At 38.9% G+C, this 21579-nt stretch overlaps 1 protein-coding gene across 6 annotated transcripts in view; it reads left to right on the top strand.

The window, feature by feature from the left end:
• TPD52 (tumor protein D52) overlaps positions 1-21579 on the top strand; it is a 133771-nt gene that overhangs the window by 97335 nt on the left and 14857 nt on the right. For 4 of the 6 annotated variants that reach the window (XM_086335411.1, XM_086335412.1, XM_086335408.1 and 1 more), the window contains exons 2-4: positions 5137-5252; positions 15608-15756; positions 17532-17633. In XM_086335411.1, the coding sequence (XP_086191537.1) occupies positions 5137-5252; positions 15608-15756; positions 17532-17633 (367 nt within the window). Of the gene's footprint in view, positions 1-5136; positions 5253-15607; positions 15757-17531; positions 17634-18667; positions 18695-21579 lie in introns of all 6 variants that reach the window. The other 2 variants (XM_086335410.1, XM_086335407.1) reach the window with 1 other exon arrangement.

Consider the following 21579-nt stretch of genomic DNA (forward strand, 5'->3'; position numbering starts at 1 on the left):
TTTTTCCTGTGGTCATGTATGGATGTGAGAGTTGGACTGTGAAGAAGGCTGAGCGCTGAAGAATTGATGCTTTTGAACTGTGGTGTTGGAGAAGACTCTTGAGAGTCCCTTGGACTGCAAGGAGATCTAACCAGTCCATTCTGAAGGAGATCAGCCCTGGAATTTCTTTGGAAGAACTGATGCTAAAGCTGAAACTCCAGTACTTTGGCCACCTCATGGGAAGAGTTGACTCATTGGAAAAGACTCTGATGCTGGGAGGGAAAGGGGGCAGGAGGAGAAGGGGACAACAGAGGATGAGATGGCTGGATGGCATCACTGACTCGATGAATGTGAGTCTGAGTGAACTCCGGGAGTTGGTGATGGACAGGGAGGCCTGGCATGCTGCGATTCATGGGGTGGAAAAGAGTCGGACACGACTGAGCGACTGATCTGATCTGATCTGATCTGAAGCTTCAGTTTCCTCATCTGTAAATGGTGATGGTGATCCTTGTCTCACAAGTGTTAACGTAGATGATGTAATGTATTAGGACCACTGAGCTAAAATTTCGGAGAAGGCCGTGGCAACCCACTCCAGTGCTCTTGCCTGGAAAATCCCATGGACTGAGGAGCCTGGTGGGCTGTAGTCCATGGGGTCACTAAGAGTCGGACACGACTGAGTGACTTCACTTTCACTTTTCACTTTCATCCATTGGAGAAGGAAATGGCAACCCACTCTAGTGTTCTTGCCTGGAGAATCCCAGGGACAGAGGAGCCTGGTGGGCTGCCGTCTGTGGGGTTGCACAGAGTCAGACATGACTGAAGCAGCTTAGCAGCAGCAGCAGCTCAAATTTGGATGTAAATAAAATGCACTTTGTGGCAGTGGCTGTGGTTATTATTAATTTTCCTAAATCATGATTGTTAGGTTTTTTCAGATGATTTCTGTATCTGTCTTTCTGTTCTTCCTGCATGTCCTTAATTTCCAGTTTTTTCCCTAGTTGATCATAAAACAAACCTCATCTTTAAATTCTAATGTTGATAATTTGCTGCCACCTACAGGCTAATATGATAAAAACAGACATGTAATTACTAGCTTTCTTAGACTGTGAGCATAAAATCTCAAGGTCATTTTGGTAGTCCCAAAGCTAACTGTGGACAATCCCAGAACCCCGTTTCCTGAGCCACTTATTTTCCCTGGTAGTTCAACTAAATTCTTGATTAGTATTAATAGAATCATCTTAGATTATTTTTGGAATTGAACAGTTATTCATAAAGCATTATTAGATATTATTATTATCATCATCCCCCATAAGCAGATTTACAAAATAGTGTTTATTAAAAACACAAAAGAATATTTGTTATTTAAGGTAAGTTTAGCACCTGAGTTTAGTTGGGCTTTGTTGCATCCTAGTGAACTTGAGACATCTGAGCAAAACATTACATTAAAAATAAAATTAAGGATGTTTATACTGAACTCTCAGAAAAGGCAATGGCACCCCACTCCAGTACTCTTGCCTGGAAAATCCCATGGACGGAGGAGCCTGGTAGACTGCGGTCCATGGGGTCGAGAAGAGTCGGACATGACTGAGCGACTTCACTTTCACGTTTCACTTTTATGCATTGGAGAGGGAAATGGCAACCCACCTCAGTGTTCTTGCCTGGAGAATCCCAGGGATGGGGGAGCCTGGTGGGCTGCTGTCTACGGGGTCGCACAGAGTCGGACACGACTGAAGTGACTTAGCAGCAGCAGCATACTGAACTCTGTTGTGGTGCTTACTCTCTTGCCTTGTATGATTGCTGCCTGTATGCTTCTCTTCCATTCTCCTGCTTAAGCTTCTTTTTCTAATAACCTGGTACATGGGATCCATTTGCAAGCATACGTGGTCCGTCCTCAGTGGTTTCTTTTTCTCTTTTTGGCTGCACCATGAGTCTTGTGAGATCCTAGTTCCCTGATCAGGGATTGAAATCAGGCCCTCAGCAGTGACAGCACAGAGTCCTAACCTCTGTACCACCAGGGAGTTCCCTCCTCTGTGGTTTCTGACTGTACATAGTACAGCATCTTGGCAGAGTCTGATTTGGCTCCAGCTTCCAGTGCCAGATATCAGGGGATGGGTCCAGTAAGGTTTATGTGCTAACTATGGGGTTGAATTTTGCCTTGAAAATAACAGGGAACCACTAAAGGAACCACTTTAAGCCAGAGAGTGACTTGATAAGATTTTGATCATGACTTGGGCAATCCGTTTTCAGATATGTTGGAGGGACCTGCAGAAGCAACTATTCATTGAGCCTTTCCATCCACTGACTGTAGCTGTCACATCGTTTCTGCATGAGAGGACTTAATCATATCCTATTCACCACTCCAGTTTTTGAACTGTTTTATTTGTATTACTTTTATGCCTTTAACAATTCTGTAAACATCTTTCAGGTAGGCACTGTTATGCTATTGATTGTTGTCATTTTAATTATCAACTGCTATTGTGCAGTGAATATACAATAGACTGGGAGCAAGTGTCTTTGTACCTTTTACTCAGTGGACGTATGGACATAGGGATGGATACTTCTGGGCTTGCCATGGTGCTTGCTGCTTGTTGAACAGCAGGCTTGTTCTCTCTCCTTCATCTCTGCCCACCTGCTAAGTCTGTCATCTGCTGCCTGGCATCTTGCTTTGGGCGGGTGCCACATTGCCACTGTGGTTGAGCTAGCCCTTCCCAGAAGTGGATGTGGGGGCTGGTATGATTACTGTAACACTTACTGGTGGAAAGAGGCGAAGAGCAGGAAGAGAAGGAGACCTTTCCCTGGTTCCCTCTGCAAAAAAGCTTTTGCCATGGGACTTCCCTCCTGGTCCAGTGGTTAAGACTTCACCTTCCAATGCAAGAGGTGCAGGTTCAATCCCTGGTCGGGGAGCTGGGATCTCACATGCCTCATGGCTAGAGGACCAAAGCATAAAACAGAAGCAAGATTATAACAAAATCAATACAGACTTAAAAAAAAAAAGCTATTGTCAGAGGAGACTGAAAATCCCAAACCATGGAAATGGATGGCAAAACAGTGACTATGGAAAGGTGATCGAGGCCTTGTTTCAGGTGTAAAATTTAAGGAGGCATCGAAAAGCTCTGCAGTCCAGATAAATATTTTGTTAATGCATTATTTTAAGAAATTTAAAATGGAAGAAATTCATGATGAACAAGGGCTTCCCCTGTGGCTCAGTGAGAAAGAATCTGCCTGCAGTGCAGGAGATGAGGGTTTGATTCCTGGATCCAAAAGATCTGGAGGAGGGCATAGCAACCCACTACAGTATTCTTGCCTGGAGAATCTCATGGACAGAGGAGCCTGGCAGGCCACAGTCCATGGGGTCACAAAGAGTCAGATGTGACTAAGCATCCATGCATGATGAACAAAATACTAACATTTTAAATAAAGACAAGATCTGAAACAGTGTTATGATAAGCCACTCTTGGAACCTGAGGAAAAAGGAAAAATCAGCCATACTGAGCCTATCTGTTTAAGAATTTGATATTTTGTTCATCATGGACTCTTTGAATGAACTTTTATTTTTTTAAAAATGTTGCATTAAAATATTAAAATTATTTATATTGAATTAACTGCCCTCGTAAATTCTGCACCTAAGGTTCAGGGGCCTCACTGAACTTGCCCTTAGCCTTGTACTTGGTTGTTTGGGCAGAAGAAGAGGGAGTTGCTGAGAGTCAGGTGCCTCCCTGGCTGCCCTCTGGAAATACAGAATTCTTTCTGGTGGATGGGTAGACACTGGCTGTTATTTCAGGGCAGTGGGTGTGGCAGGATTGGTCTTAAATGATGTAGAAAGCTTCTTTATGGGTGTTGGTCATTTTTCTGAATATATTGTGTTTGCCAAAAGGTTCATTTGGATTGTTCTATAAGATGTTACAGAAAAACTCGGAAGAACTTTTTGGCCAACCGTAGATAAATTAGGAGCTTCCCTGGTGGCTCAGTGGTAAAGAATCTGCCTGCCAGTGCAAGAGACTTGGGTTCAAGCCCTGGATTGGGAAGATCCCCTGGAGTAGAAATGGCAGCCCACTCCAGTATTCTTGCCTGGAAAATGCTCTGGACAGAAGAGCCCGGCAGGCTGCAGTCCCTGGGGTTGCAAAGAGTTGGATATGATTTGGTGACTTAGCACGTGTGCATATAAATTAGGATTTTATTCTAAAGGGTTATCTGGATGAGGCATATTTTTTTAATTTTATATTTTAAACTTTTTATTTTGTATTGGGGTGCAGCTGATTAACAGTGTTGTGATGGTTTCAGGTGAACAGGGAAGGGACTCAGTCATACATATATATATACATTCTCCCCCAAACTCCCCTCTCATCCAGGCTGCCACATAACACTGAGTAGAGTTCCATGTGCCATACAGTAGGCCCTTGTTGTTTATCCATTGTAAATAAAGCAGTGTGTACATGTCCATCCCAAACTCCCAAATTATCCTTTTCCCTTTTCCTTCCCTCTGGCAACCGTAAGCTTGTTCATGAAATTTGAGTGGATGAGTGCGTGCATGCTAAGTCATTTCAGTCATATCCGACTCTTTGTGACCCTATGGACTGTAGTCTGCCAGACTCCTCTGTCTGTGGAATTCTCTTGCCTGGAGTGGATGAAACATATTTTTTAAAAGTTACAAGAAGATGTCTCCCACTTCCACTAGGGAAAGAAATGGAATACACTTTCTTTAGGCTATTCTTCACTGAGGCTGTAAGAGTTAAATCTGACTAGTAGAGGAAGCTAAAGACATTTACAGTCTCCTTCTGTGAATATTAGTCATGCTGATTTACTAGTTAAGCATTTAAAGTCTTGGCAAGATCTCATTCTTGGTCTCTTAACTCTTCTGCTTTGTAGTAAGTATATTGTGACTGGAGAAATGAACAGAAGCTGAGAGAATGCTGTATTTTCTAAATTCCTATTTTGAAAGAGTGTAATTTGGTGGGTTTTAGTAGTTACCTCATAAGTTGTTTTTTTTTTTTTTTTCCCCTTGTCCTTTCCTAGGAGAGCCAGGCCTTTTGAAAGCAGGAAGATGAGATATGGCACTTACCTCATTGGCTTTCTTCTGGCTGGGGCTGTGAAGGAGTCCAAAGGAAAATTTTACTTAGCTTTCATACTTTACAAACTTTTTTTTTTTTTGTCTTCAACAAGGTCTGCTGAGAACAGACCCAGTACCTGAGGAAGGGGAAGATGTTGCTGCCACGATTGGTGCCACCGAGACTCTGTCAGAGGAGGAGCGAGAGGAGCTGAGAAGAGAACTTGCAAAGGTAAAGGAGCCATCCTTCTGGAGCTTCGTTTTGCACTTAAAATATGTCATTATTTGTTTTTCTAAAGTACCTGGTGATACTATATAGTCAGTTTCAGGGGAGAGAAAGCAATGTGTGTTTACTCACCCTAGAGAGCTGGAGTGAGGAGGAGGAAATGGGAACATGTGAGACCAGTTGGTTTTTAATACGAGGAAGGGTATTTATGGGTAAAGTGGGTCTGAGAAGTAGAGTGTGAAGTCGGAAATGGATGAGGGCCGCTAGTGAATGTCTTTTAAGTGACCTCACTAGCCCTGATGCACTTCTTTCAGTTGCTTTGGTGACTTCTTTCTACCTTTGGCAATGTTGTGGATAGAAGTTCTTTGAATTTTCTTTCCATTCCTCACTCTCTCCCTTCCTCTTTAAAAAATTTTTTTTTTAATCAACCATTTCAAAGTGTACAGCTGAGTAGCATTTAGCAAACTCACGATGTTATGCAACTGTCATTTCTATCCAGACATTTTTATCACGTCCAAGGGAGACCCCATACTCACTAAGCTGGCATGCCCACTCTTCCCTCCCTCATTCCCTGGCAACAACTAATTGCTTTCTCTCTCTACGGATTTAACTATTCTGGATATTTCATTCCAATGCAGTCACTTAGCATGTGATTTCTGGTATCTGACTTGGTTCATTTAGCATAATATTTTCGAGGTTCATTCTTGTTGAGCTTGTATTGGTACTTCACTGCTTTTTAATGGCTGAATAATATTCTCTTGTATGTATCTATTATATTTTGTTTATCTGTCCATCTGTTGAGTGGTTATTTGGGTGGTTTCGACCTTTTAACTATTGTAGATACTGAGCTAAGGAATATTTGTGTAAAAGTACTTGTTTGAATACCCATTTCCAATTCCTTTGGGATATACCCAGAAGTAGAATTGCTCATCACATGGTAATTCCATGTTTAACTTTTGTTTTCCAGAATTGCCAAGCTGTTTTCACAGCAGGGTTGCCATTTTACATTCCATCACCAGCTTCTCTACATCCTTGCCACGTTTTTTATTTTCAGTCTTTTTGATTATAGCCGCCTTAGTGACTGTAAAATGGTATCCTGTTGTGCTTTTGGTTTGTATTTCACTAATGAATAAGATATTGAGCATCTTTTCCTGGGCATATTAGTCATTTACATACCTTTTTTGGAGAAAGTCTATTCAAATCCTTTCCCACATTTATAAAACATTATTTGTCTTTTTGTTGTTGAGGTAGAAGAGCTTTTTATATATTTGGATACTAGATCCTTTATCAGATATATTAACTGCAAATATTTTCTCCCATTCCATACATTCTTTTCACTTTCTTCATCCTGTCATAATGCACAAAAGTTTTAAATTCTGTGATGAAGTCCAATTTTTTTTTTCTTTAGTTGCTTGCTCTTTTAGCATTATATCTAAGGATCCATTTCCAAAACTAGATCATAAAGATTTACACAATATTTTCTTCTAAAGCTTATATTTAAGCCTGTGGTCCATTGAGTTAATTTTTATATGTGGTTTGTGGTAGGGTTCAATTTCATTCTTTCACATGTGAAGGTTTTTTAGTACCATTCATTGAAGAGACTATCAGTGAATGCTCTTGGCATCCTTGTCAAAAATCAGTTCGTGTATATGTAAAGGTTTATTTCTGGATTCTCAATTCTGATATATTCATCTATATGTCTGTCCTCCTGAGAGTACCACATTCTTGATTACTATAACTTTGTAGTAAGTTTTAAAATCGAGAAGTATGACCTTTTCACCTTTTTCTCCTTTGTCAAAATTGTTGTTTAAAGTCTCATGCAATTCTATATTAATTTTTAGAATCTACACTTCCCCCACACACCAAAAAATGCCATTGGGATTTAGATAGGATTATTACTGAATCTAAGGGTTGATTTGGGGGAGTATTGTATTATTACAATACAATAAGATTGTAATCATCTTAACAATATTAAATCTCACAATCCATGAACATGGAGTGTCTTTCCACTTATTTAGGTCTTCTCTAGCTTAGCAATGTTTTGTAGTTTTCAGGGCACAAGTCTTATACTTCCTTAGTTACCTTTATTTTGAAGTTTTTTTTATTCTTTTGATGTGATTATAAACAGAATTTTCTTAATTTACTTTTAGATTTTTCATTGCTACTGTGTAGAAATATTAATACAACTGAAGTTTGCATATTAATCTTATATCCTGCAGCATTGCTGAACTTGCTTATTAGCTCTATTAAATTTTTTGTGAATTATTTAAGAATTTTCTCTATATAACATAATGTTATCTGCAGTCAAAAGTAGTTTTACTCTTCCTTTCCATTTTAGTTGGCTTTTATTTATTTTTCTTCTCTATTGCTCTGGCTGAAACCTCCAGTTCTATGTTGAATGACAGTGGTGAAAGTGAGCATCCTTGTCTTGTTTCTAGTCTTAGGGGAAATACTTTCAGTCTTTCATCATTCAGTGTGATGATAACTCTTGGTTTTTATAAATACGCTTATTCATATTAAGGAAGTTCCCTTCTATTCATAGTTTGTTTGGTGTTTTTATCATGAAAGGGTCCTGGATTTTGTCAAATGCTTTTCTTCACTTATTAAGATGATCGTGCATTTTTTCCCTTCATTCTATTAATATGGTATATTACATTAATTGATTTTCATATTTTGCATCATCCTTACATTCCTAGAATAAATTCCACTTTATCCTAGGTGTATGTATTCTAGGCCTTGATGTATAATCCTTTTAATATGGTTTTGGATTTGGTTTGCTGGTATTTTACTAAGTATTATTGCACCTATATTCATGAGAGATCCACTTGCAATTTTCTTTTCTTATATCTTTGTCTGCTTTTTGTATCATGGTAATGGCTGGCCTCTTGGAATGGAAGTTTTCCATTCTCTTTTGTGGAAGAATTTGAGAAGGATTGGCTTAAATTCTTCTTTAAGTGTTTAGTAGAATTCACCAATGAAGCCTTCTTGTTTTGAACTTTTATTTGTTGGGAAATTTTTAATTATTCATTCAGTCTTTTTATGTGTTATAAGTCTGTTCAGACTGTCTATTTTTTCTTGGTCAGTTTCAATCATTTTGTGAATTTCTAGGAATTCATTCATTTCATTTAGGTTATCTAGTTTATTGGCATATAATTGTTCATAATATTCTCTTACAATCTTTTCATTTCTATAAGGTTGGTAGTGTTGTCACCACTTTCATTTCTGAGTTTAGTTATTTGCATCTTCCTTTTTTTTACCTTCTGTCAGTCTGACTAGAGGTTTGCCAATTGCATTGTTCTTTCTAAAGAACAGCTTTGATTTCATTGATTTTTCACTATTGATTTTCTGTTCTTTATTCTGTTTATCTTTAATCTTTAATTTAATCTTTAATTCCTTTCTTTTTGTTAGCTTTGGCTTTAGTTTGCTCTTCTTTTCCTAATTCTGTAAGAGTGTACAGTTAGGTTATCGATTCGAAATATTATTTTTTAATGTAGGCATTTACAGCTATAAATTTCCCTCTGAGCACTATTCTTACTACATTTCATAAGATTTAATATGTTGTGTATTTGTTTTCATTTGTCTCAAAGTATTTTCTAATTTCTTTTTGATTTCTTCTTTGACCCATTGGTGGCTTAAGAGCATGTTGTTTAACTGGATAAATCTATAAATTTTCTAGTTTTCCTTTTGTTTCTGGTTTCTAGATTTATTCCATTATGGTTGGTCAAGATATTTTGTATGATTTTAAATTTATTGAGATTTGTTTTGTTGCCTAATGATATGCTTTGTCCTGGAGAATGTTTCATGTACATTTGAAAAGAAGGTGTATTCTATTGTTTTGGGGTGAGGTGTTCTGTTTATAGTTGGTTTATAGTGTTCAGATCTTCTGTTTCCTTATTTGTTCTATCTACCTCTTTACATCAGCTTTTATAAACTAGGTGGGGATAGGATGGGTAAGGCAGATTGGTGATAAGCCCCATCAGGAGAGTAAGAGTGAAAAATACAGAGTATTTGGTATTAGTACATGCCTAATACTGTTATTTTGAAAAGAGAAAACAAAAATACTTTTTACACAAGTTGCACATGTTGATCGTAAAAACAAAAAGCACTGAAGAAAAGCAAAATTACCTTTACAGCATAAAAGTTTTAGATTATCTGTTTGCAGACTTTTTTCTATGTGTGTATTGCTATAACATTTCAGTATTTTAAGAAGACATCAGAATACACATTTATAACTTTTCTTCACTTAATTGAATTTCAAAAAAATTTTGTGACAGTAAATGATCTCCTACAATTTCATTTTAAATTGGTGTAGAATAGCCTGTTTTTTAAATTGCTGCAAGCCCATTTTTAATTAATGGACATATCATTTAATTAATGGGCATATCATTTCAGTTATTTCCTTTTTTTGCTATTATAAACAGTATTTTGATGGAGATACATATAATCCTTTAGGCACCTCTTTAATTAGTTCTTTTTTAAAATTCTATTACTTTTGGTTGTGCTGGGTCTTTGTTGCTTTGCTTGGGCTTTCTCCGGTTACAGTGAGTAGGAGCTACTCCTTGTTGTGGTGCTTGGGCTGTTGACTGCGGTGGTCCTGTTGTTGCAGAGCACAGGTTCTAGGCACACCGGCTTCAGTAGTTGCGGTGCACGAGCTTAGTTGCTCTGTAGCGAGTGGAATCTTCCCGGACAAGGAATCGAACCTATGTCCCCTGCATTGGCAGACAGATTCCTATCCACTGTGCCACCAGGGAAGTCCTTTCATTAGTTCTTTAGAATAAATTCCTAGAAGTATTAATAGAATCCCTGGGCCTACTGGGTGTTAAGAACACAGTCATTACCATGTACACCAACAAAGCCAAAACGCTAGCCAGAAGATTTCTCATAGTATGTGAGAGAACAGTTTTTCCAAATCCTTGCAGCCCTCAGTATGATTATTTCATTATCAATGATATTAACTTAATAGTAATAGCAACTAATATTCACAGACTATTGCTGCATGGCAAGCACACACTACTTGCTGTGTGGCTGAACTCTTCACAGTCATTTTCTTATTAATCCTCATAACAGTGTTATGAGGCAGATATTACTGTTTTTATGGTTTGACGGAGAAAAAAACAGAGATCTAAATCTCCCATTGGATTATGTAATGTTATTTAACAAGTTATCAGACATATGCTATGTGAACACTTTCTCCCATTCTATAGGTTTTCCTTTTCACTCTTTGAAGCACACAAGTTTTTAATTTTGAGGAAGTTGAATTTGTTTTTCCTTTAGTGACTTGTGCTTTAGTTGTTACTTGTCAGAAACCATTGCCTAATCCAAAATTATGAAGATTAAGGTCAGAGGTCTTACATTACAACATTGGGTCTTGTGTCCAGGTCCTCATGAACTCTGATGTGTGTGCTTACTTTTTTATTTGTATAGTATTTATACTCAATCAGAAATTTATACAATTTTTATGAAAACTCCATGAGATATGGAAGATATATTCTTTGCATGCTTGTGTGCTATGTCTCTTCAGTCATGTCCAACTCTTTGCAGCCCTATGAACTTTAGCCTGCCAGGCTCCTCTGTCCATGTGATTCTCCAGGCAAGAATGTTGGAGAAGGTTGCCATTCCCTTTTTCAGGGGATCTTCCTGACCCAGGGATCAAACCTGAATCTCCTGTGGCTCCTCTATCACAGGCAGATTCTTTACCATTGAGCTACCATGGAAGCCCATACTCTTACTTTACCTCTCATCATATATAGATTATGCTATCATAATAAAATATGATAATAATGATCCTAATAATTAGATGTAATAAAATCATTTGGGGCTTCCCTGGTAGCTCAGATGGTAAAGCATCTGCCTGCAGTGCGGGAGACCTGGATTTGATTCCTGGGTCGGGAGATCCCCTGGAGAAGGAAATGGCATTCCACTCCAGCACTCTTATTTAAAACCTGATAATTTTCTGTTTTTTATGTTAGAGTTACTGCTTGAAATAGTTGTAGAAATTAAGAGATAAAAATCTCCTCCATCCATTTTTGTTAACTTCTTTTTGAGATGTAATTTACATTAAATTTCATTCTTTTAATGTGTATAGTTCATTGTATATTCACAAGTTTATACAAGTATCAGTACTATCTAATTCTAAAACATTTCCTCACCCTCAAAGAAATCCTGTTCCCGCCAGTGTTCACCCCAGTCCTCCCTGCCCCAGTCCCTGGCAGCCACTAATCCACTTTCTGTTTCCATAGATTTGCCTGTTCAAGGGATTTCTTATAAATGGAATCAAACAACACGTGGTCTTTTGTGACAGCCTTCTTTCATTTAATATAATGTTTCCAAGGTTCATCAATGTTGTAGTACCTATCAGTACTTCATTCCTTTTTATGGCTGAATAATGTTCTATTGTGAAAGTATACACCACATTTTGTTTATCCATTCATTAGCTGTTGGACACTTAGATTGTTTCCACTTTTTGACTGTCATGAGTAATACTTCTCTGAACATTCATGTACAGGTTTTTGGGTGAACATATGTTTTCAGTTCTCCTGTTTTGTACCTAGGAATGAAATTGTGGATATGGCAACTCCATGTTTAACTTTTTGAGGAACTGTCATGCTATTTTGCTGCCAAACTGTGCAATTGTGCATTCCAATCAGCAGTGTATGAGGGTTTCAATTTCTCTACACCCTTGTCAGTGCTTGATATTATTTGTCTTATTGGTATTGTTTGTCTTACTGATTATTGAACACCATACTAGTAGGGATGAAGTGGTGTCTTATTTGAACTTTTCTAATTACGAATGAATGGTATTGGTGATCTTTTCATATGATTATTGGTCATTTATATATTTCTTTGGTGGAATGTCTATTTAAATCCATTATCCATTTTAATTGGATATTTGCTTTTCTATTATTGAGCTATGTTTTTTTAATATATTTTGCATGCTAGACCCTTATCAGATTTGTAATTTGAAAACATTTTCCCAATTCTGTTAGCTATCTTTTTACTTTTATGATGGTATCCTTTGAAGCACATCAGTTTTAAAATTTGACGATATTGGTTTGTTTTTTGGTTTTCGTGCTTGAGGTATCATATCTAAGAGATGTTGCCTAATCTGAGATTATGTAGATTTACCTCTCTATTTTCTTCTTAAAGTTTTATGGTTTAGCTCTTTGACTTGGATTTCTCTGACCCATCTTAATACATGTGGTCTGACTTGGGGGTCCCACTGCATTCTTTTGCATATGCAAATTCAGTTGTCCCAGCACCATTTGTGGGATAAAGTTATTCTTTCCCACTGAATTGCTTGGTATCTTTGTTGAAAATCAGTGGACCATGAATGTATGGGTTTATTTCTGGACTCTCAAGTCTACCACACAATCTTGATTACCATAGCTTTGTAGTAACTTTTCTACTCATTATTCCATTTTTCTTGATTCATGTCAGAGATTCTTGTGTGTGTATGTATACACACACACACACACACACACACACACACAAATGTTGAATTAAGAAATTGTCGCTCTAGTGTGCTGAGATTGAGCTAGGTATGTTAGCACACAATTATCAACAAAAGCAGGAAATATATTGGGTCATGTATTGTTCAGAAAGATTTATAGTGGTCTTTCTTTCCAAGTTTCATTAGGGCAAGTGAATACTTCAGAGATGTGTCAAGGGGTACAAAACTTAACATTTAAGTCTACTCCTTGAAGTATGTGAACATTTGTAATTAAGGTAAAGAAAAGTATTAGAAAGCTAACAATGTGCAATGAGAATTAGCCAGTAAACTGAGAAGTGGAGTCAGAAAACCTGCATTAAAATTCCGATTCCTGCGTTATTAGCTTAGTGACTTGCAGCAAATCATTTAATTTGCTTGATTTTAAACCTTATTCATTCATACATTTATTGTTGCGTTTTGTGACTTCCAAAAAGAGATATAATTTGTGGAGTCCTATCTTATAGACCGGAGAAGGCAATGGCAACCCACTCCAGTACTCTTGCCTGGAAAATCCCATGGATGGAGGAGCCTGGTAGGCTGCAGTCCATGGGGTCACTAAGAGTCGGGATCTTAGAGACTGTGTTAGTTGCTCAGTTATGTCTGATTCTTTGCAGTCCCATGAACCCCATGTAGCTCACCCCCATGGAACCCATGTAGCCTGCCAGGCTCCTCTATCCATGGAATTTTCTAGCCAGGAATACTGGAGTGGGTTGCCATTGCCTTCTCCAGGGTATCTTCCTGACCCAAGGATCGAACCCAGGTCTCCTGTATCGCAGGTAGCTTCTTTACTGTCTGAGCCACCAGGGAAGCTCGGAGTCATATAAGCATGGATGATTATCTTTGTTCTGGACCTGTATTCTAATTAATGCCATCTTAGAGTATGTTATTTGGGGTTTTTTTTGGCAGCCACATCACTTTTGATTTATTCTTCTTTCCTTTTGCCGAGTGCTCTCAGTTCACTTAATAATACTCTATTTTGTTTTTAAAGGCCATGCTGTCTTTGAACCCATGGAAGTGTTGTGTAGGTCAAGACTGAGATATGGCTTTGCAACAAGCCTAGAGAAGCTTCCTTCTGAGGGTCTTGAATATTAATGAACGTACAGTCATCCCTCAGTGTCTGCAGGGGGTGGGTTCCAGGAACCCTGTGAATATCAAAATCCACAGATGCTCAAGTCCCTTATATAAAATGGTATAATATTTGCATATAACCTATGCACGTCCTTCCACATGTTTTAAATAATCCCTAGATTACTTATAATACCTAGTGCAATGTAAATGCTATGTAAATACCGTATAAATGCTATGTAAATAATTGCCAGTACATGGCAGTTTCAAGATATTGCTTTGTGAAACTTTCTGGAACTTTTTTCCCCTGAATATTTTCAATCTGCAGTTGGTTGCATCTGTGGATGTGGAACCTGTGGATACGGAGGGCCAACTATACTTGAGGGACCCAAGTTTTTTGACTTCTGGGACAGAAGTCTTGGGTGTCTGTTTCTCTCTGTGGGTCTCCCCTTTCCCTCTATTTTCCTAGCTGTGCCTTTTCCTCTACTCTTTTTTTTTTTTTTTTTGCTTCATAGCTTCTGTTTATAGTTTTGGCCTCCTCGAGTATATTTAGGCTTCTGTAATATTACATAATCTCGCTGTGCCCCACCTGTCCTTCAGGGCTTCTTTATCCAAGTCTTTTCAGTTTCTCCTCCCAATGTGATCTTAGTTTCTCAAACTGCATTCCTGAATGAGACTGTGATTATTCGATCATCCCTTGGCACATCAGGCAGTTCACTGGCTAGTAGCCACTTGATGGGTCAGGAGCCTATTTCTAACCACCAACCTGAGGCTGGTCAGTCCGCATCAGAGGGGCCCACACTTCTGCAGGACTCTGGGAGAGAGTGTGTTTTATTTATGCCTGTGAGTTTGACAGGTACAAAGATTGACAGTATGAACTGTGATTTATATTGGAAGTATAAACGCATATGAGGCTTTCCTGGTAGTGCTAGTGGTTAAAAAAAAAAAACAAAACACCCATCTGCCAGTGAAGGAGACGCAAGAGACATGTGTTCGACCCCTGGGTTGGGAAGATCCCCTGGAGGAGGGAATGGCAACCCACTCCAGTATTCTTGCCTAGAGAATCCTGTGGACAGAAGAGTCTGGCAGGTTATAGTCTATTGACTAGTGTCATAAAGAGTCGGACTCTACTGAAGGAACTTAGCATGTATGCATGCATAAACTTATATGAAATATGCAATATGGCTGTGTTTTGATTTGGCATGGTTGTATGTATTTTGGTGGGAATTCAGATTGTTTGGGTGGTCGATCCCTGGGTCAGGAAGAACCCCCGGAGAAAGGAATAACTTCCCACTCCAGTCTTCTTCCCTGGAGAATCCCATGGACAAGAGAAGCCTGGTGGCTTATAGTCCATGGGGTTGCAAAGAGTTAGACACAACTGAGCGACTAACACTTTCACTTTTCACTTCAGATTTGTTTAACTTAATACATAAATGTGAGTTTTTATGGACATTCAAGCAGCAGTGTTCAGCTGGAAATGCAGACCCAGTAGTCAGAGTAGCTGTTAGAATAATTTGAATATTATCTGTGTAAAGGTTTGAACCCTGAACCTCTATGATAAACCTGAGTAAGGAAGTATAGGAAGAGGGGAGAGACTGAGAACAACTCAAGACTGAAATATAGAGAAGAGAGAAAAGCAGCTTTACAGGAGAGATCAACAAGCAACCCATTTGCTTAACATATTATTTTAAAAGAGGCAGAGAAATGAATCCAAAATGTTTTAAAATGACTGGAATTTTGAATATAATTTTGGGCTTATCATCTTAACTCTTTGACTTTATTCCTACCCCAACCCCGCTCCTTGCAGGTAGAAGAAGAAATCCAGACTCTGTCTCAAGTGTTAGCAGCAAAAGAGAAGCACCTAGCGGAGATCAAGCGGAAACTTGGGATCAATTCACTACAGGAACTAAAACAGAACATTGCCAAAGGGTGGCAAGATGTGACAGCTACATCTGCGTATGTGCCCTTGACCCTCCCTTTTTCTAGAGAATGTAGAGGACACTTTGCTCTTTTTGTCTGGAAGCGGGGAGGGGTGGAAAGGGACTGAGGAGGTTTCTGCAGCTTTTGTCTATACTGTGCGGGGCAACCTTCCCCACCATGCCTGTTCTCAAGTGTATCTGAGTCTTCTCCAACTGTTCTTTTGGACTGTTCTGGGGTATAGCGAGAAAACCAGCCTCCTATGTGAGTTGAAGAAATAAAATCTCAGCTCTTAAAATGTTATATACTGACTTACCAGATATATACATGAGTCACTTGGTCCTCAGAATAACCCAGTAGAGTGGGTAGTGAGATAGCCGTAGATAAGGAAACAGGATCAGATCAGTGTTGAGGTCACAAATCTCTCAATGTCTGGAGGCACTGTTTGAACTAAGATCTGGCCAAGTGCAGAGCCAGTCTTTTTATTTTTTTTTAACCCTGCTTTATACACAGCATGAGACTCTCTCAGGTCACCATCTCTGATGTGTGCCAATAGCAGGGGACCACCCCTTAATCTTCTGGTCTTTTTTGATCACACGGTTTTGGTACAGCATTATCAAGATGCAGCTCCATTTCCTGAGTCTCCAAAAGGTGTTCTCTATGCAGTCCCGTCTGCTGAGCTGGTGACCAGCACCAGCGAGGCTGACTGCTTCCTAATGTGGCAGTACGGGGGTACCCACCCGCTTTCTCCATATAAGTAGGCAGCGGAAGAACATGCAGGATGCCATTCCTTGTATCATCTTAAACATTTTCTCTTTTTCTCTTTTTTGGTATTTGATCTTGACAAGGTAAGTAAAAATGCCTGAACATCCCTTTCTACAATGTGGGCTTAACCTCTTTGGGATAAGAACCATATTCTTTTGTCTGGTTTATTTTTTCCCTTCACTAATCCCTGAGTAGATGGGAGGAGGGGGGTGGTAAATTTTCTGCTTTTGGGCTACAGCAAATATCCCCCTTGAGTCATTTGAAGTGTTGTACCTTTTATGTACCCTGTTGAGAAGGCACCAGTTCTTATTTGGTAACTCTACATATAGGGAGAACTGAAAAATCTCTTTATGCTGCCCCAAATTGATTTGGGTGATAAAAAGTACTCCTGGATCCCACCTTACTTCTGGTCCCTTTTTAGAAAATAAAGTTGTGAAAGAAATGTGAGGAATTTGATTTCATTTTTGTTTTGTTTAGCTTAAGTGAAAAAGGAAAAAAAAATCAGAGATATAGTTTCATTTAACCTCTGGCCCATTTTGATCTTGGCTTCATAACTGTTTTTAACTCTTACCCAGATTTCTTCAGCCTTGCCTTTATGGGCCTTTCTGGCTGTTCTAGGGTGCTGCAAAAGGTTGTGTTTGAAATGGTGGTTAAGTAAAAGATGATGTGATGATGTTGACTTGGCAGTCATGAAGAATTTTGGATATTCTATTTTTTTTTTTTTCTTGAGAGTTGTCCAAAAGGTGGTGATCACTGAACTCTGCATAATGGATATTAGAAAGATTATTGTTCAATCGCTAAGTCGTGTCCGACTCTTTGCAACCCCATGGACTGCAGCACGCCAGGCTTCCCTGTGTTTCACTGTCTCCCAGAGTTTGCTGCTGCATAGGGTCACAAAGAGTCAGGCACAATTGAAGCAACTTAGCACACACACGTGTGTCCATTGAGTCGGTGATGCCATCTAACCATCTCATCCTCTGTCACCACATAATGGATATTGGAAAGGTTAGCTTACTTTCTTTGCTCTGTTCTTTTATAATTTAATATAGGTACAAGAAGACCTCTGAAACCTTATCTCAGGCCGGACAGAAGGCTTCAGCTGCTTTTTCGTCTGTTGGCTCTGTCATCACCAAAAAGCTGGAAGATGTAAAGTACGTCCTCATTTTTCCTTGCTTAATTAAGATGAGGCAGATTAAAATCTGTTATCGTGGTTGCATTTCTTTCCTGCCTGGTACTGGCTGATGTTGGACTCCCCCTGTTTGAGTGAGGAAGAGCCCTCCTTCAAACCAGGACCTGAAATGCATCCCTAAATCCTTCTAGGCATAGCCTTCAAACTGATTGTCTTATGAATACATTTAAAGTTGTTGAAAAATTCTGGTTGTGAACTTTCCTCCTTTTAGCCCTTCTTGATCACACGGGGTAAGTATGTGGCTGCAGACCTATGGTTGTAAGTGGAGCCTTGTGTCTGGTGGGGATAAGTCTGGGAGCACTGAGTCCTGCCTTTACTTCCAGGTGGTACATCTTTAGCCCATGGTGTGCTTGGCACATACTCATTTGTGTACTGCTTTGTACCATCTATGTTCATGCCCAGGCCAAAATCTTGTTTTGAGCTATTTATTTTGCATTTTATTTTCAATGTGTCTGCAGAATTTTCCTGGTCATTTTGATAAAACCGCTTCAGAGTGCTTTTGTGTCCATCAGTAACCTCATGCCACCCACCATGTGGATTAAAATAGTGCTGAAAATGACAAATGTGGATTAAATTGGCTGTGCTTCTGTTGGCATGCAAGATTTATGTGTTTTGTTTTTTTTAAACCCTTCAGATTGCATGACCTTGTGTTTTCTTTTTGTGGGGAAAGTAGATTTTACAACCAGAATTTTGTTGGTTGAATAAGTTTGGTTAATTGGTCTTATACTTGTACCAAAAATACCCAATGATTTGCTCATTGTATTTGGACTATTATCATTTCAACACAACGTAATAAACACAGCTCTCTTAAACCCTCTTGACCATTATATATACTTCTCTTAGGTAAGCTCTTTTCTTTCTGTGCTAACTCCCGATTGTGTAGCCTTTTAGAATTCAGTTAAAACTTTACACAGCTCTTAAAAAGTAGGTTATTTAATTGTTTTAGATTTACCAGAACTTCCTTTCTTTTTTAATGCTTACTCTGGCTTCTTGCAGATTGCAAGCCTTTTCACATTCCTTTAGGTAAGGAGAGTGTAAACCATCGCTGCAGCCCAGCTCTCGTCTAAGACAAGTGTGCTTAGGCTATGATGCCACATTGGATGGTCGTGTTTGTCCACTACATAATCTTGCATTTCGGAATATCTTTTCTCTGGTGCATTCCTATTTTCAAGGGAGGGTTTCTTGTATACCATGGGTGATGGATACATTAAAAGGAGAATAATTTGACATGTGATTCAAGGGATATGGAAATGATTTTGACATTTTACTTTCTTTTTGTGTATGTGTGTGTTTGGTAAAAAAAGAATCAGCTTTACCATGGCATGCAGAATTCCTCCCTTTTCATGTCTGACTTTGTTTGTTTGTTTTTGATGCTGTAATTTCTTTGGTGCCTATGTCAGGATGCTGGAATCCCCCTTCACCTGGCTCCCATTATGCAGCTGTAATAGACAGCATATGTACCGTCTCACAATGTTAGTCTTTTCTCTTTCCAGGTTACTGTGACATTTTTTTTTAATTATGGTAAAATATGCCTAAGATGATATACCATGATTCAGCATGTTTTAGTACTTGTTTTGTTAGCCTCTAGTGTTTACTATTTTATTAGTTCTTTACATGAGTTGTATTCTGTAACTCTGCACACAAGGATATTTCATAGCTGCAAAAGGAGAAATAAAGTGTATTAGGCCAAAAAAGAAAGCATGTTAAAAAGATGTCAGTCCAAACCTTCCCTTCTGGAAGGAATCTTTGTGATATTGAGCAAACCTCTCCTCTCCCTCCCATACAGACTCTCTGATTATCCAATTAGTAGTTAGAGAAAATGAAGGTGGAAGGTCCTTTGAGTATAAGTAGGAAAGTTAACACACTAGTCTCTCTCTGTTCCTATTAACGTGAATTGTCTTCTCAAGCAGTCACTTGCTGTGGCTAGCATTGTGCCTTCTTAAGTAATCAAATAGATGCTTATAACTGAGGCTTTCTCTCACTTATCTCTGAAAGAGTAAGTCAGGGAGATAAACAAACTCTGAGTGTTAAACTATTTGCGGTTAGAATTATGCTTTAAAAAAACCCCAAGAAATCAGTGATAGGAGTCAATTCTATATCTTTGGTGTTCAACTGAAAATGGCCTAAGTGCTTTAGGAAACTATTAAGAGAATTTTATCTAACGTTAAGGGGTTGTGTGGGGATTTGTTCACTCACATAATCCATTCTGCTAACATTAAGGTGTACACCGTTGATGGATCCAAAGGGTATAACCTATACCAGACACAGTTCTTATTAAGAAAGAGCTTAAAATCTTTGAGTGCATGGAATGGGAGAAGGGAGGTGGGGCCCAGGAATGAGTTACGAATGGAAGAGCCCTGGGACTTCCCTGGTGGTCCAGTGGGTTAGACCCTGCATTCCCAGGGCACAGCTTCAACTCCTGGCTGGAGAACTAAAATCCCTCATGCTGTGTTGTGCGGCCTTATTATTACCGTTTTATTTACTTGGCTGCCTTGGGTCTTGGTTGCAGCCCTTGGTATCATCATTGTTTCATGCAGGCTCAGTTGTTGTGGCACTCGGGTTTCATTGCTCTGGGGCATGTGGAATCTTAATTCCCTGACTGGGGATCGAACCCATGTCCTCTGCATTGCAAGCTGGATTCTTAACCAGTGTCCAGCAGGGAACTAAGATCCCTCATGGTGTGTGGTGTGGCCTCAGAAGAATGGAAGAGCCTGTTCATACTTAAGTATAAAGCAATACTAGGTATAATGTAAACAAAAATAATAAAACTATGTAAGTGCTGTTTGAAGAAGGATTTCATCAGTTCATGCCACCATTTTTTCTGTATACTTTGGAGAAGATTAAGCAAATGTACCTAAGTAGTTGGGCTGCTGTCTATGGGGTCGCACAGAGTCGGACACGACTGATGCGACTTAGCAGCAGCAGCAGCATGGCTCAGTATGTGCTGTCTTATTAATTCACTGGAAATAATATGAGTTTGGTGGCTGTTTTCTTGCTGCTTACACAGTCACTTTTTTTCCTTTCATTAAAAAAATTCGATTAAGATCATACTCTGTCTAACATTTTCAGTCTAGTTATTAATGAATAATGTATTCTTTGTGTATCAATATATTATGTATCAGTGCAGGTCCTGGTTAAAGTTAGGCTTCATATGACAACTTGGAAGTGGGAGATATAAGAGAGCTACATTTTGGAATTATTTCTTACAGGTTAAAAGTTGAGTAAAGCCCTTAGTTGTTGGCATCTGGTTTCAGGACCTAATAAAGCTCAGGTTCTTGATGTTTCATCTCAGAAAGAATCCAGTGAGAGACAAAGTGATAAATAATAAGTAGGTTTATTTAGAGAAGAACACATTCCACAGACAGTGTGGGACATTGCGGAGGGTGATGGAGAGGCTCTATACAGTCAGCAAAAACAAGACCAGGAGCACACTGTGGCTCAGATCATGGACTCCTTATTGCCAAATTCAGATTTAAATTGAACAAAGTAGGGAAAGCCACTAGAGCATTCAGGTATGATCTAAATCAAATCCCTTATGATTATACAGTGAAAGTGACAAACAGATTCAAGGGATTAGATCTGATAGACAGAGTGCCTGAAGAACTATGGATGAAGGTTCATGACATTGTACAGCACACAGTGATCAAGACCATCTCCAAGAAAAAGAAATGCTAAAAGGCAAAATGGTTGAGGAGGTCTTACAAATAGCTGAGAAAAGAAGAGAAGCTAAAGGCAAAGGAGAAAAGGAAAGATATACCCATTTGAATGCAGAGTTCCAAAGAATAGCAAGGAGAGGTAAGAAAACCTTCCTCAGTGATCAATGCAAAGAAATAGGAGGAAGATAATAGAATGGGAAAGACTAGAGATCTCTTCAAGAAAGTTCAAGATACCAAGGGAACATTTCATGC

The sequence above is a fragment of the Bos grunniens genome, chromosome 14 (assembly GCF_055505025.1).
Source record: "Bos grunniens cultivar Pamir isolate PY7600 chromosome 14, Bosgru_T2T1.0, whole genome shotgun sequence".
In the NCBI taxonomy this organism is placed as follows: Eukaryota; Metazoa; Chordata; class Mammalia; order Artiodactyla; family Bovidae; genus Bos; species Bos grunniens.